The sequence below is a fragment of the Geotrypetes seraphini genome, chromosome 1 (genome assembly GCF_902459505.1).
Source record: "Geotrypetes seraphini chromosome 1, aGeoSer1.1, whole genome shotgun sequence".
NCBI lineage: Eukaryota > Metazoa > Chordata > Amphibia > Gymnophiona > Dermophiidae > Geotrypetes > Geotrypetes seraphini.
In genome coordinates this window covers 315,117,879-315,135,593 of record NC_047084.1, presented here as the reverse complement: position 1 = coordinate 315,135,593, position 17,715 = coordinate 315,117,879, and the positions used below count along the sequence as shown (strand labels likewise).

The 17,715-nt window shown below is 40.3% G+C and overlaps 1 protein-coding gene across 1 annotated transcript in view; it reads right to left on the bottom strand.

Annotated features, from left to right (window-relative positions):
- DKK2 (dickkopf WNT signaling pathway inhibitor 2) overlaps window positions 1–8,768 on the bottom strand; it is a 106,756-nt gene extending 97,988 nt beyond the window's left edge. Inside the window, exon 1 of the mRNA XM_033956502.1 lies at window positions 7,913–8,768. Within this exon, the coding sequence (XP_033812393.1) occupies window positions 7,913–8,116 (204 nt within the window). The 5' untranslated portion in view covers window positions 8,117–8,768. The remainder of the gene's footprint in view (window positions 1–7,912) is intronic.
- Between the last annotated feature and the right edge of the window lie 8,947 nt (window positions 8,769–17,715).

Below are 17,715 nucleotides of genomic sequence, written 5' to 3'. Positions count from 1 at the left end.
TTTTTTACAGAAAGGGTGGTAGATGACTGGAACAGTCAACCGGAAGAAGTGGTGGAGACAGAGATTGCCTGGGATAGGCACATGGGAAGCCTGGGATAGGCACATGGGATCTTTCAGAAAGAGAAAGAGATAATGGTTACTGCAGATGGGCAGACTAGATGTTTCTATGAGTCAGATCAATGGACCATTTAGCTTAGTGTTCTGTTTCCACACTAGCCAATCAAGGACAAAAGTACCTGGCAGACACCCAAATAGTAGCAACATTCCATGCCACCGATCAAGGGCAAGCAATGGCTTCTTTCATGTCTGTCTCAATAGAAGACTATGGACGTTTCCTTCAGGAATTTATTGAAAGTTTTTAAAACCCATATATATATAGTAACATAGTAAATTACAGCAGATAAAGACCTGAATGGTCCATCCAGTCTACCCTCTATAATTTAATGATTTAATTTCAATTGTTCTTTTGTCTTAGATATTTCTGGGCCAGAAATCCAGAGCTTTGCCAGGTATTGTGCATCTACTGGAGTTTCCATTGAAGCTCACTCCAGAACATCTACACCATCCCAGCCCATCCTCAACTGAATGGCCATATACGTGGCACAGACTGCAAGACTGCCCAATACTGGCCTTAGTTCTTCAATATATACCATTATTTTCTGATTAGAGATCCTCTGTGTTCATCCCATGCTTTTTTAAATTCTGGCACCCTTTCCCTCTCCACCACCTTCCTCGGAAATGCATTCCAGGCATCAACCACCCTCTCCGTAAAGAAAAATTTCCTTACAGTAATCCTTACATTACTCTTGAATCTATCACCCCTCTATGTTTAACCGGTATTACCACATTCTCTGTCCAATCAATGAGTTCCAGAGTTTAACTATTCTTTGAGCGAAAAAAAATATTTCCTCCTATTTGTTTTAGAAGTATTTCTCTGGAACTTCATTGAGGCCTTCTTTTACTAAGGTGATCTAACCAATTAACGCGCGCTAATTGATTTAGCGTGTGCTAAACGCTAATATGTGCATGTTAGTCTATGGACGCATTAGCGCATCTTAGTAAAAGAGGGGGTGAGTGTCCCCTAATTCTGGGTGCATAAATATTAGCACCCAATTTATAGAGTTACCTACCTCCTTGATACCTCAAGGGAAAGCTGATTTATCTAGTTAATAAAACTAAAATAATCAGTATTTTGCTTGGTGGGTATACAACAGGTTCAGCACAGGTTCATGAGTCTGACAAATTGTTCTGAGAATTAAAAGACATGATACTTGCCGCCATGAATTAGTTTATGAAGTTGTCATTTATTTTTATTTCTTTTCAAATGTATTAACCACAATCCCTGCAAGAAAAGGCTGCTCAAGTGATTCATTCATATTAATAATAGCCAATGCAAAAACCGCACTTATAGAGGAATAACATACTGACTCACTCACCTCCTTCCTCTAAACTTGGTAATGGCTTTAAAATCCCCATTTTAGCACCATAAAATAGAATATCATTTTTAAATATGAAATGGCTCCCGTGTTTAGTGCCAAAATTTGTATAAGCATTCAGTGGGAAGCTGAAGCTTGCGAGGTAGTTATGGTGGTATGCACTTCCTGACTAGAAGAGCCTGCCACCGAATTCAGCAAGGGTAGCACATTTCTAGGTCTGATTTCTAAAAAAACTTGAGTTTGCATTAATTATAGAAATATAGACTATGAAGGCCAAATATTTACATTATTCTATACATATATAGGCACTTTACAATGTTAGAGTGAAAAGTATAAAATCACAAGCTCGAATCAGGTGAGGTTAACTATTCAGGTACAAAAACAACAAGTTTAAAAAAAAAAAAAAGTCATCACACTTCAACGAACTGTTTGTGCAACCAAATAAACCAAGTAATGAGACAGTTCATGTGTCATTTGCTCTGCATTTCTTCTATTTCTAATACCACCAAACTAATGGGAGTCAGTTAAGTCGCTCTTAGCGTTACCCTTCTCCTCCACTGCCAATTCCAGATTTCGTTCCTTTCGTCAAGCTGCCCCCTAAGCCTGGAATAAATTACCCAAGTTTGTCCGTCAAGCCCCTTCCCTTGTTTAAAAGCAGACTGAAAATCCACCTTTTTGATATAGCCTTCAATCCTTAACCCTACTCCTCTGCCCTCCAACCCAGCCTGCTGATTAACCGTTTCCCTTAACTGTATCCATGACATCCTGTTTGTCTGTCTTGCCTGTTTAGATTATAAGCTCTTTCGAGCAGGGACTGTTTTCTTACTCTTTGTGACTCTGTGCAGCGTTGCGTGCGACTGGTAGCGCTATAGAAATAATTAATAGTAGTAGTAGTAGTCATGGTATTTCCTGGTTCTGTTTTGTCTAAACTTTTCACTTGCTCCAGCTCTAAACACTGGACTCATATTCTTTTTTGCTATGGTGCAGTAGAAGGGTACTTTGAAGACAGAACTGAAGTACAATTATAACCCCAAGAACTCAGCTCTTATATCAGAAATGTTAGCTTTAGAAGTCCATTTCTTAAAATTAGTGTATACAGAAAAAGAAAACAATACTTATACATACATGTTTAATTCTGCGTCAGCAATGAGCAAATACAGCATAGCTAATATGAAGCATTTTGCCTATAATTCCAATAAAAAGAGTTGAACAAAAAAAAACCAACAACTTAGTGTATGAGTTACTCAGAAAACCAGGTAGCTAATTACAGCCAGTTTGAATCTGCTTTAAAAAATGATTATCACCTTCATGGGGTTGAATCCTGGATGTAAATCACTAACTCATGAGACTGCTTATAAAAGTGTGTAGAACATAAAATACTTCAATATGCCTATTCTGTGCAGAACACCCATGAATATGTATATCCTACAATATATAGAAAGTGGAAGTAAGTATCAATAAGCAAGCTATGCATGATACCATTTTAATGAAAATACACAGCAACAACAATTATAAAAAAAAACATAGCCTCACCACCCCAAAACTGCCACTACTTCTCTACAGCAATTGAAATTCTTTCTTTTCAGACCAGCAGATTTAGAAAGGAAGACATCTAAGATGTTGCGGTCTGCCAATAATATTTCATTTTTGCTTCTCTGAGCCCTGAGGTAAAATGCTCCAACACAGTAATATTCAATGACGTGTTCTGAGGGCCTCAAATAGGTCCAAATTTCAGGATTTCCCTAATGAATATGATGGTGGTTTGAAAAGTTTGGAATAAAAACAAGTTAAACAACGTAGTCTCCATCGAGAGCTATACATGTGAAGGACCATTTTTGAAAAGAACATCTAAGTCTGACATGAACATATCCCACTAAAAGTCCAAAGTCGGAAGAACAGAAACGTCCATTTTCGAAAGCTGAACCACTAGACGTCCCAAAAATGTATTTTTAAAATCATCTACTTGAACATCTAGACCAACAGGACGTCCAACCTTAGGATACCTACAATTATACCCCATTTTCAACTAAAGAAACGTCCAAATTGAACACGTCCAAATCCAGACCATTTGGATATGGGAGTGGCCATCATTGTAATGGACTGGCAACACAGAATAATTCTAATTTACTTTGAGCTTTCCAAAACTCTCCCCAAACCTACTATACCCACCTGTCTACCACCTCAATAGCCCTTATTGCTGCAGGTGGCACCTATAAAGCAGTATAGTAGGGTTTTGATTGGCTCACACTTTTCACCATTAATGTCGTAGTTAAAATGGCTTCTGTGCTTGGGTCCTCTTCTCTATGGTTTACTGGCCCTTCCACCAAGTTACTTTAGACACCTGTGTGATGCTCTACTACACTTTCCCATACCAAGTGCTGCTGTTCTAGAGACAGGTATGTACTTTCATTCAGAATTATGGGAGGTGGGAGGGGATCAGTGAGCAGTGGAGGAGTCATACTCGTACCTTAATGTATCCAGTGGTCATCTGGTAAGTTTGGGTACCTTTGTGGAACTTAAGATGCTTGTAAAACAGGTCTAGCTCCAAACACCTAAGTTCCATCCAGGACATCTCGGGAAAGGTTCAATTATTGCCAGCAAACGTCCAAGTTAAGCACATCCAAAGTCCACCCAAAACATGCTCATAACACTCCTCCCAATATGTCGCCTGGAACTCTGGATGCACAGCATATAATGTTTCATTAAACATCCAGGAAAATTGTTTTATCGACCTTGGACATTCCGATGATTAGGACGTCCAAGTGCCAATTTAGGCGGGGGGGGGGGTTTTTTGGACATTTTAGGTTTTTTTATTATGAGCCCCTTAGTGCAGTGAGTTTCCAGTTTTTTCGTGTCATAGGAAAAAACATCTAATGAAATAAAACTGGAAATTTGCTAAACATAGGGGGTCCTTTTACAAAGGTGCAGTAGCGCTTTAACGCATGGAATACCGCGCGTTAAACTGCCTGCCGCGCTAGTACCTAATGCCTCCATTGATGAGGCGTTAGGATTTTAGGCTGCCGCAGGGGTTAGCGCGTGATGAAATGTCCGACGCGCTAACCCCCGTAGCGCGCCTTGATAAAAGAAGCCCTAAGGGGTCCTTTTACTAAGGCGCTAAATGCTAATGTGTCCATTTTATCCTATGGATGCATGTGTTAGCATTTAGCGCACACTAATTTTTAAAGTGCTAAGACGCACTAGTGCCTTAGTAAAAGGACCCCTAAATGTATAGCCCTTGATGGAAACTAAGTCGTTTAACTTGCTTTTTTTTTTTTTACCATACTTTTCAAACCAACCTCGTATGCATGAGATAGATTGGCATGTATGCATCTTCCACTATTTGCAAATCTAACATATGCATTTTCATTAGGGATATTCTGAAAACTCAAGTTGTTTGTGGCCTTTAAGGACTGGAAGTCACACACCCATACATGTTATTAGTACCTACAGCAAGTTGTGGCCAGAAAATTCATCTTTGTGTAGTGTAGAGATGCTGGCTAAATTCATGGATTCTAACCTCACTACTGTTGATGCCAATCTTGAAGTACTCCCTAGTCATTCGGGTTTTCGGGATATCCACAATGAGGATACATGGGATAGATGAAAGAGATTTGCAAGTACTGCCTACCTTGTATGCAAATCTGTCCCATGTCTTTTTCCCATAGTGGCTAAAGAGTAGGTCAAGACTAGCTTGAGAAGCACTGTATTAGCCTGTACCCTGCTTGATTAAGGATGAAAATAGAAGAGCACCTCCCCCCCCTCTAAAAAAAAAAAAATCCCTCTAGAAACATTCTGCAAAAATACCAATGCCACAGAGACAGAAAAAGGTAAGCCCCAATCAGAATAATTTTCTCCTCAGGAATCTTACCTTGTCTTGCCTTTTGCTATTTACAGTATCATGCCCTTGGAGAGATTGTTGTACCAAGGGTTTCTATGGGTTTTTGTTTGTTTGTTTTATGTGGAGGGGAGAGGGAAGGTATATCCCAGAGATGATTTGTCACACGTGTGCAGCCTTTGACTGTGATATGTATAAATTCACCAACACATGGAAGTATAAAAATCATTTCAATTAACTACTACACACTACCTCCAGTGGCAACCAAAGCAGATTCCAATCTCTCTTCTTCCTGTAAATCAGGGATGCCCAAAAGGTCAATCAAGATCAACCGGTAGATTGCAAAGGCAACGCGAGTCGATCGCGTTGCCTTCGCGTTCTACTTGCTTCCCAACTCAGAAGCGCCGAGCCGACCAACTTCCCCTAGCCAACGTCAATTCTGATGTCAGAGAGGAAGTTCCAAGCCAGCCAATCTTTGCCTGGCTAGCACAGAACTTGCTCTCTGACTTCAGAAATGATGTCGGGGAGAGAAAATCTGGTTGGCCCGATGCTCCCGTGTGGGGAAGCAGGGAGAGCTTGAGGCGGCGGTGGTTTGGAGGCCTGTTCCCCCATGGCGGCGGCAGTGGCTTGGGAGCAGGCAGGGAGACAGAAAGAAGGGGGAGCAGGGAGACAGAAAGAAAGAACGGAAAAAGAAAGAAAGAAAGGACATGAAGACAGAAAGAAAGGGGGCATGGAGAGAGAAAGACAGACAGAAAGAGGGGCAGGGAGACAGAAAGAAAGAAAGGGGAGGGGGCAGGGAGAGAGGAAGAAAAAGTTGGCGGAGGGCATGAGGTCTGGAAGCATACAGCAGGCTGAAAAGAAGGGAAGAAATATTGGATGCACAGTCAGAAGAATAAAGTACAACCAGAGACTCATGAAATTGCCAGAAAACACAGGTAGAAAAAATGATTTTATTTTCAATTTAGTGATCAAAATGTGTCCATTTTGAGAATTTATATCTGCTGTCTATATTTTGCACTATGGCCCCCTTTTACTAAACCACAATAGCGTTTTTTAATGCAGGGAGCCTATGAGCATCTAGAGCAGCGCAGGGCATTCAGCATATCTCCCTGCCCTAAAAACTGCTACTGCGGTTTAGTAAAAAGGGAGGGGGTATATTTGTCTATTTTTGTATAGTTGTTCCTGAGGTAACATTGCATAAAATCAACTGCCTTGACCTCTTTGAAAAACCGCAGAATATAAATGATGATTAACATTTTCTCTGCATACAGTGTGCTTTTTGGTGTTTTTAAAATTTTATTGTTGGTAGATCATTTTGACTTGGCCATTTTAAAAGTAGCTCGCAAGCCCAAAAAGTGTGGGCACCCCTGCTGTAAACCTTTTGCCCATTTATAAATGTTAAACATCTACCAAAGTGCAAAGAGGGACTGTCCTCATTGAAACTGTGCTAAATTATAATCGTATCCCATCCCCTCAGATTAAAACAGATTCACTGGCTGTTATGCACCAACTTAACAATGCCTCAGGCGTCCAAGGCCATTAGCGTTTAAAATAAATTAAGGTTGAAAATCACAGTCAAAAAAATATTCTTTACTTCCCTCTGTTACGTTCCGCGGTGTGATTAACTAAAACGTTCTTTCCTATAGATACAAAATAGGATAAACTCCGTGGTAAAATCGATTCTCTCTTTAATACAAGAACATACTGATGGGTCTTAGCACATTGAACAATCATTCTTACACCAGCCTCCACCCCCATGCTTCTAAATACAGTAACAGCTCTTGCTGGTCTCTGCCTCTGACATAAGGTTCCGTTTAACTCACGTTAAAACTTCTGATCTAGCAGACGGAGGACAGCTGGATTTGGAGGGGGGTGTTGGTCTGTCGCATACCTGCTTAAAACCTGTTGTCCCTGGGAACCGCTGCAAATGAGCCATTTGTTAGAGCTTAGCTGGTCCTCGTGCACCTTCTTTGGTCTTTTATTTTTGTTTGTAAGCAAAAGCTTGCCATCCCTTCAGTGGCCACCATTTGCCCACCGGCCGTGGGCTCATGAAAGACAAGGCTGAAAGCTGTCAAAACTCGCAACCAGCCGCTACTAACTTCTGTAAGAAAATAACGTGCTGGAAAGCCCATTGGGTTTCCACTGAATAGGGGCAATTTCTTCTGCTAAAGTGAACTGTACTTGTGAGAGCAACAAAGCAGCCAGAAGTTCAGTCTTCAAGCAGCAAGTGGCTTAATGCAGATCAGACACCAGGACCTGCTTGCCAGATGGCTCCTCCAGGCTTTCTCAGATGTGATACCTGCACGCTTTTAAAGATGTGCACGCCAGCCCGCGATGAACCAAAGACAATGCAACAGAGGCTAGCGCGCGTTAATTTTGCTTGCGCGTGTAAATGTTATGCAACAACTCTTCCATGGAAAAAAAAGAAGAACAGAGACAGGATCCAGAAAAACATACCCTAGAGATTTTAAATTCAATAGGAAAATATAAATGATTTTAAGAATAGTTTGTTTTTTTTTGGTTCTCCGCTAATACTTACGATTTAAAGTAAGGAAAACTGTGAGCGAGAATATTTTGAAGTGCAAGGGAATAAAGAGACATCCGGATCACGCACATGACTGGTGAAGAGAGACTCTCCTACCTGGCCGAGGTGTTTGCCCTTCTTGTGGATGGCTCCCTGCTGGACCGTGGCCGATCTGTTGGCCGCGTGGTTCGGGGCTTGTCCCAGCAGAAGAGACTTGATGGAGTTGACTTTGCCTCTGGGGCCGCGTTGCTGGGAGCTCTCTCCCATCAGCACCGCCGCTAGTAAGAGCAGCAGACAGCAGGAGGATCCTGTGCACCGCATCGGGCACGGCGTCGGTTCAGCTGCCCTCCGAAAAAAGGTGCAAAACAACAAATGCAAAGAAAAGATGGGCAAAACGTCTCCTTAGAAACAGGGCAATTCTTTCAATTCGCTTTTAGATTCTGTAAAGATCTCAGGAAGCCCAGTGAGCAAAAAGCCCGAGCATTTCCCCGAATATATGCATATATAGATGTGAGTGCATGTATAATAAGAATACAGTTTAAAACCGGGAGGGGGGGGGCAGGTAATAAATAAAGGAGGGACGCTTCCTGCAAAGTTCTTCGGCAGCAGCGCAGGAAATTCTTCAGTGGCTGGAAGTCAATAAACCTTTTTTTAAACTCCGAGACAGCTTGAGCAACTGCGCTCAGGCAGAAAAGAAGGTTCGGTGGTTATCCTGTTTCGATCGCCGCGCGGATCCGGCCAGGAAGAAGCTCAGGGGCAGAGGCGGTTTGGGCTCTAGAGATATGCAAAACACCTCAGCGCCCTGCGTCTCCCTCGCTCTCTCTCGCTGCGCGCGATCAATCTAATCCAGGTGACCACGCGGCAGAGATGCGAGGTTGACACCAACACGCGCTCCGGGAGAGGGGTGGAGGGGAGCCAGGCACCGAACACACTACAGAAAGGCACAGTCACGCGCGCTTTCTCTTCCAAAATCTCGCTTGCTGGTCTGCTCTTATGCGATCGCAGCTCCTTTCTTTTTATAGGTCTCCACGATGGGTTCTTTTGCCCCCGCCCCCCTTTACGAGTGACAAAAGGGTGAAACGGATCCCCCCCCCCCTAACGGCCCCCTGCACTTTGCTGGGAGCGAGGCGGAGACGGCGAGAACCTCCGGAGTGCAGAGGCCGGCAGGGGTGTCCCTGGCTCCTCTCTGGCTTCAGAGCAGGTTCAGGTTATTACTAGGAGACCTGGATGGGGGATTTAGAGCTACAGTATGGTACCTGCAGTGCATAGATGGTTCATTCCGTAGCCCGGCTACAGGATTGTATGTGGGTATCCTTTCTCTCTCTCTCTAGTCTAGTGCGTTTATACCTCTATGCACCTTTACACGTATACACGTGTCTCTCTTTGTTTTGTTTCTTTTTACCTGCATAGTGAGTGCCACTTTCTTCCATAATATGCTTCTGTGATCCGTATAGATCAGGGGTGTCAAAGTCCTTCCTCGAGGGCCGCAATCCAGTCGGGTTTTCAGGATTTCCCCAATGAATATGCAGGAGATCTATTAGCATACAATGAAAGCAGTGCATGCAAATAGATCTCATGCATATTCATTGGGGAAATCCTGAAAACCCGACTGGATTGCGGCTCTTGAGGAGAGACTTTGACATCCCTGGTGTATATATATATATGTATGTATTTACGGTATATGTAAAATGTGAATTTTTGTTTCGTTGTGATGATCCATAAGAAACAATATTATCTGAGAAAATCACTTTCTTATTCTTGAGGGACACAGACGGGGGTTTTAGTCTCTATATAACTGAGGTTCCATATAAATTCTCTCTCTTTCTCTCTTTTGGCAACATTGCATGTCTTTAGGAGCAGAGGAATAGTTTCTTGTCCCCGAGTCTGGATTTTGTCTTGTCTGATTCATCATCTTGTCTAGGGAAAGTAGGTGGTTATTGAAACAGCTTGCAGGGCATTGAGAGAAATTTCCTTTACAAAATGTAAAAATTTCAGCCACTTCTGAAAAAATTAGATATTTGTATCAGGATTGTATAAAATGTTGCCTTTATCCTGTATGTAAGTCAAATTCCTACTCTAGAAATAACTAAGCCAAAGCGTTTGGACTCTGGAAAACCTTGCAATTACCGTTGCACTAATTACAGAACTCCGGTGGCTGTAGACACCAGGTTTACATTCTAGGACCGTGACAAATCTCAGTACACAGGAATTTAGGTAATCCGATTTCAGAGGGCATATTTATCCAGCCTTGTTTACTGGTCACCATAATTTCACTAATCAAAGTACATCCCGTAGTGTAATTTCCATTTCAACCGGAGTACCAAGGAAACAAAATTACATTCATGAAACCAATGTTACACAGACAGAGAGACAAAATGAAAGACTTCCCCAAAAAATGAAGGAACAGGATAAATGCCATATAATCCAGTGGGAAACTGGGCAAACAGCGGATATAACGGCAAAATATATTAAATATATTGCATCCTGCTACTAGATCAAAACTATAATTTGAGTAGGAACAAAATGGAACAGCATCAGAACCTGGAAAGCTCCTTCCCTCTTTATATTTTCCTTTTGTATCATGTAATTTTAATTTAGGCATATTAAAACTACTCTTTTTCTCTCACTCTTTCTCTTTTCATGTAATACTTTGTGGAACAAACACTCCCCCCCCCCCCCCCCCCCCCCCCCCAATGTTCATATTATCATGCTACTGAAGTTTCTGGAATCCGAGAGAGATCTTTTCACTGCATACTTACTGATGCAAGATTTTTTTTCCACCACCCCTCTGCTGCTCACCTGTCAAAATTCTTTAAGAAAAAGAAAAAAAAAAGGACTATACAATTTGTTTTAAAAATGAATAAAATAAGTCTCTACTCTTCTTTTTTAAACTGCTCAATAAAATGATTTACAAAAGTAATAGATCTGGTGCTCATATTATTCCGGTGCTCAACAGTATAGAGAAGTTTCAAATTCAAGTTTATTATTAATTTGATTAATCGCTTATTCAAAATTCTAAGCGATGTACAAAACTGTAAAATTTCAAATTTCTTGGGGAAACAAAACAAACGAATAAGACAAAACATATTAAACAAAAGGAAAAGTGGGGAAAGAAATTAGTTGTTTTAACTGAAGCTGAGATACAAATGAGTTCCAGGATAGCATTCATGAACAGAGAGCACTGCTGAAGATTATTTTGATATAATCCATTCAGATGAATAAAACAGAGGGAGAATATCTTGCTGAACTATATCCCTCAGCCGATCTGGAAGTCAGTTTTCCTGCTTTGTAAAGCTCTTCTTTTCAGAAATAACAGATAACTAATTGCTTTGACATACGAAGGGGGTAGCTGAAAAGTTCTCAAGCCCAACCAAGAAGAGAATGATGTTTTGCCATGAAACTTACAAGTTATTCCACACTTTTCTTGGCACTTTTCGTTTCAATGATATGAAATGAAACGAAAAGTGCCAAGAAAAGTGTGGAATAACTTATAAGTTTCGTGGCAAAAACATCGTTCCCTTCTTGGTTGGGCTGAGAACTTTTCAGCGGCCCCTTTTCAGTCATAATTGTGTTTGGATTTTTTTACAAGGCAGAAAAACAATATTTGACTTATGTAAGCTGCAGTTTTCCTGGTTTAAGTTAACATCTAAGCACATAATTCATGAAAGAAAAAAAATCCTATTGAACTCTGCAGCGAAAGGGGATGTCCTCTTCAGTATAAGTTTATTATAATAGATACATTTTAATAGAGATTTTTTTAATATACTGCATGTCTATAACATGTTTGCATTTCACAGGAGACAACGGGTGAGAATAAAGGCATTGCTATTTCAATGCGGTTTAACATGCGATATGGCAGAATGCATGGTATCATTATGAAACCACCAATAAGAGAAATAGATCATTCTGTTTCTTGGTTTCCATATATTATAAAATTGATACATAAATTTAGGTTATGGAAATTATTTTACCATTACCACATGATATTATTGTTATCCTCCTAAAATAACAGTAGTTCTCTTATGGAGTGCTAACCATCTTTGTATTTTTCTCATTCTAAAGCTTTTTTTTTTTAATTCTGCTGATTGGGGCACAAGCTAATAACATTTCTCCTGTTCTACCAGGGGGTGCTGAAAAGTTCTCAGCCCAACCAACTTCCTAAATTCTGAGCATTATTTTGCCACTGGTACTGAATATTTTAATTTTGCATAGTGCCAGTTTGCAGAATCGTAACGCTATGTTTTGACATTGTTCCAGATCATTGATTGAACCATGTGAATGGAATGTGTAGAATTTTCAAGTGTGGAACTCAGAGCCATCGTGAAGTTCCAATTCCTGCAAATGAAAATTCCAAAGGAAATCCATGAATGTATGATGCAAACATTGAGTGACAAATGCCCATCATACAGTGAAAAAGTGGTATGCAAAATTTCAGAGTGGAGATTTCAAGACCAAAGATGCAACAAGGTCTGGGAGACCTCAAACGGCGTCAACTCCTGAAATTGTTGACCATATCCACGACCTGATTTTGGCAGATCGGCAGATATTGGCTAAAACAATTGCTGAGACACTACAGATATCCTGGGAATGTGTTAGGTATATAATCCATGAGCAGATGGGCATGTAGAAACTGTCAGCTAAGTGGGTGTCCAAATATCTGAATGCTGACACAAAATGACGTTGAGTGGACACTTCGAAGTTGATTTTGCAGCATTTTCAGCGAGCTGGTGCCAACCTTTTGGAGTAAATAGTTATTGTTGATGAAACATGATTATACCACTATGAGCCTGAGACAAAACAATAGCAATGGCGGCATTCAGATTATTCAAGGCCAAGGAAATTCAAGACCCAAAAGTCAGCAAGAAAGGTCATGGTCACAATGTTTTGGGATCAGGAAGGTATTGTAATGACTGACTATATTCCAAGGGACCAAGCAGTTAATGCAGAATACTACTATAAATTGCTCTGCTGATTAAAGGAGGCATTGAGAGAAAAAAGGGGAAGGAGTTCTCTGTTTGCAAGACAATGCACCTGCTCAAGGCTAGCAAAATGATGGTTGTTTTGATGCAGTTGGGTTTCAGTGCATAGGCCATCTATCCTACTCACCAGGTCTTGCTCCATTTGACTATTTTCTGTTCCCAAACCTTAAAAAGAGTTTGAAAGGAGGGGATTGCAGCAGAGGAGCAGTATTTCAGTGGCCAGATATCAGAATATTTTTTGTAAAGGTTACAACTTCAGACACAATTTGCCAAGTGTGTAGAACTTAGGGGTGAATATGTGTAGGAACGTGTACGTTTCATGACTCCACATCATTCTCTTTCTTGGTTGGGCTGCAAACTTTTCAGCACCCTCCTCCTCTATCATATACCTGCTTCCAGCATGTTGTGAGCAGTTAAAATAAGATGTTCAACTCTCAAAAGTTTCAATCATTTCAGACCAATACAATCATGGTTCAATAGAGCACAATGTTCAATAGATTTAATCAGATTAATATAGGAAATTATTAGCCCTTGGTATGGAACATGGCTTCCAAGGCACAATAATCCATTTTGGAATATTATAATTCCACCTAGTCATATTCCAATCCCTTCAGGTAATATATTTTCCTCTGCAATCCTCCAGCCTTGTCAGTACATTTTAAGCATTAGAGGATACAGGACTTTTATTTTGACTTTCCCTTTTCTTAAACCTAATAGCTGGATAGAGAAAACATAATTTTTCCAAAACTGAATGTGGAAAAAATGATGACTGTTTGCTAAGGGTGGGTGTGAGAAGAGCCTTTGCAGCCACTCGCAGTCTAAGGTGCTTTGCAGAGCTTTCCCTCAAGCTCATCTGGTACACAGTGATTCGGGGTATAGTTTGAAACCATTTATTATCCATTTATGGAATATTTCAAGCTGATTAAACAGCTTAGAAAAAATAAATTACCTTTATGGTTTACAGAATACAGTGGCATTAATTGCATGACTCCTGAAACGCACTGTGCAATGGTTCCAGCTGCACTTGACTTCTATTTCCTATGTTAAATTTGACTAATGAACTGAAATGAAATGCAAATAAAAAGGGTCATTTTCAGAAGCCATCAAGCCTAGCTGAAAAGTCTTTGAAAACGTGCTAGGCAATTTTATTATTATTTTTTTTTTTTTAATCTTTATTCATTTTTAAAACTTTCAACAAGTGTAACATAAGATACAATCATTTTCTATTTTAACATCACTTAATATACCATCAAAATATAACTCACATCAAATATCCCCCCTCCCTTATACCCAACAATTGTTCATAAGCATTATAAATCTGAAAATATTCCCTCCCCCCCCTCCCTGGACGTGTATGAACAAAGGGAAAAAAAGTAATATTCATTCTGTACAATATTCTGTACAATATTTTGTTAATGGCTCCCAAACATCCCTAAATTTCTTAAAATGCCCCTGCTGTATGGCATTTTAAAGATTTGGCATAATGAATTCCATCAAAAATTATAATTTAGCCAATCCCAATTTTTCCAATTTTTCATAATTTGCTCTATGGCAACTCCTGTCATGATGAGCAAAAGTTTATTATTATTAGAAAAGATTTGACTCTTGGTGCTCATGTAAGTATCAAATAACACAGTGTCATATGATAATGCTACAGGATTTTCCAGTAGATTATTCACTTGGCCCCAAATGGATTTCCAAAAACTAAGTATCAATGGACAATAGAATAGTAAATGATCTAATGTCCCAGCTTCGAGATGACAGTGCCAGCATCTATTAGACTTAGAGCTATCTAATTTCTGTAAATGAACTTGGGTCCAAACTGCTCTATGTAACAAAACCCCCCAAGTTTGTCTCATAGATGCCGACGTCGTACATCTCATCCTCCAAGCTCAAATTCGTGGCCATTGAGGCGCAGTAATTTGATGCTTTATCTCAATGCTCCAAATGTCATGCAGACCAGTCTTTGGTTTTTTATTCAAAAATTCAGATATTAATTTATACCACTGAGCGGCCTGGTGTCCCAGGAAGTCCACCTGAAAACATAAGACCGGCAAACTAGGCTGATTTGCAAAGGTTCAGCACACCAGCTTGCAGCTGGACAAAGAGTTATTGCCAGCAGCTCAAATAGAAAAACAGAAAGAATAGGTGAGAATGATGTATTGCAAGTTTTGTTTGCTTACGCTATATATCCTTTACTTGACTGCAAAGTTTGCTTACTATTTGCACTGTAATAACTATACCTCTTCCCTGAATAGCCCTTGTGATGAATTAAATACATTTTCACAATGCTAACATGTTCCACACTTTTTCCTTCACAAGAGTATACTTCTTGATGATTTTCTGAGAGAACAGTAAATTGGTGAGTTTTAGGCTCTCTTTTACAAGGGTGTGCTAAATCAAAGCATGCGTTAACTGCTAACACGTCCATAGGATAACATGTACGCGATAACATTTACCATGCACTTAAAGCGATGACGTTTAGGGTGCTGTTAGCATTTGCTAAATGTTAACGTGTGCATGTTATCCTAAGGACACATTAGCAGTTAGCGCATGTGTCGATTTAGCGTATGCGTCGATTTAGCGCACCTTTGTAAAAGAGAGCCTAAAAGTCACCAATATACTCTTAATTTGTCTTAATCCAACTTCCTTTTTCTACAGCCTGCCTTCTCCTACCAGGAGAAGATTATGGGACCTTAACAATTCAACCAAAGTTGGACCTAGGCGTGGCTCACTCTGCAAACCTGTCATCCATCTCATCGAACTGCAGTTGCATGATGTTACATTTGCATGCTGCTTTCCTGGACTGTGCAAGAATTCTAGATTGGAGTGTCTAGGAAGTGACATGATGTTCTACAATAAAAATCTTAAACCATTTTTGACCTTGTGCTTATTTACAAAAGGAAGGCCAGGGCCCATTCAGATACATTGATTAGCATCCGGGCATTAGTATTTCCTTACTAAGCACCACTTTAAATTCAGCTACTTCGTCACATTGACCTTTGTCTTATCTAGTGTTCCATGAATACCAGGCTGCAAAGGAGAGAAGTGGGGTGGCCCTTAGGGGATGGCAAACAGGGTAGCTGTACTATGTTTCATAGGGGTAGCATGGGCTGGCATATCTCCTGCCTCACAGCCTGCAAACAGCATAATATTTGAGAAAATGGCATTATATGAGAGCTGGAGAGGATGAACAAGGTGCAACAAGGTGCCTCAACTTGGTGAGCCAGAAATGGCTTCTTTCAGTCAGGAGAGAGGTTTCCTACCCTGACAGATTACGATATGCTTAACTACAGCCATTTTGGCGTGCTTCGGGCGCTCCACTACGGAGCCGCAAGCATGCAGTAGCTACAGCCATAATGACGCCTATACGGAACAGTATAATCAAACCTGAATTGCTATTATTGTATGGCAGTTTGAATGAAGGTTAGCGTGTGAGGCTGGTGTTGGTTCAACTCCCTCATGTACTTCAGCTGACACAAAACTCATTTTAATAAAAATTACAAGCTACAGACCAATCAAATCTAATTTTCATCTCAAACAGTACAACATTAGCAATACTAGAAGCAAAAAATTCCAAAAGAGGAGTTTGCAATTGATATAAACAGCAGTATTTGACTCCATGTCACATTTATTCAACCATACTTGAGATTCTGGCTTTTGGGAAAATGAAAGCAGTGTTTTAAGCCATTGAGCTAACAGTCTTTTTTCTCAGTTAACTGTGATATGATAGCTAAGCAGATGATACCTTAGCAGATCACTAAGCTATGATATGACAGGGGAGTCAGGGAAACTGGAGTGGAAGGTGGTGTAGCTCAATGTGTAAAAGCTCTGTGCTGATCTTGCAGAGGTTGTGAGTTCAACTCCCAGCCCATCTTTTAACAGTGGCATTGTAACTTGCAGTTGCACCTTGATGATCTCACAATGAGGTCAGCATAGTGCAGCTGCATACCTCCATTTACAATGAACTAGAAGCCACATTCAGGTCTGTTCTGTGTTTTATTCTGGTTTTAAGGTTTGCCAAATGAAGTTATGAGCTTTCTTTGCTTTGAAGAATGAGCTGATTGTAGCAATGTTTAGTGAGAAAGAAAGTGTTATTTGAAGCAAGAAACCTAAAGCTGTGATTGTCATGTGCTGTAATTAGCTAATAACATTGCTTCTCTAGCCAGGAAATGAGTAAGTTTTAAATTCAATATGCTTGTATGGATGTGTCCTGTTTATGTGCTGGCTGAATCACAGAATAAAATCCATGAACTGTATTTAGAAGATCACTTTGGAAACGTCCAAAATCTGCCTAAATCCCATTCAGAGAAACGTCTATCTAAAGCCCAAACAAAGCTCAACAGATGACCTACAGGGCTGCCTAAATAGCATCTATCCAACTAATGTCTTTCTGAAGCCCAAACCCCATCTATCTAAAGCCCAAACAACACTCAAACAGCTATTCTTTACACTGTTTGTAGGAGCTAATTTTACAATTACTATGCAGCTTCCTATGTAGCATACAGGTTAAAGTTATACCCTTCTATACTGATGTTCCCAGTTTAACATATAACTAAATACATTGTATCTGGCATATCAATACAGTCTATCTGGCATCTGCAAGAGAAAAATACGATTATCGGTGTCGTGCATGTGATGCCTAAGTAACGCTGAGCGCAACATATGTGCGGGAGATGTCTAAAACATGCCTAAAGTTAGGCGCAGTTTGCAGAATCAGGGCCTAAGGGAGTTAAGTGCACTAGCTTATAGAATAGTATGCAGCCAGATGTGCATTGAAATATTAATGAGTACCAATTAACATCGATAGTTGATCATTGGCACTCATTATTGATGCCATTGAGCTGGTTAAGCAATTAATCTGTGCATGTATTTCGGTGGCATGTGCAAATCTGTTGCCATATATAGAATCTGGGAGTTGACACTGAAGCGAGTGAAGGA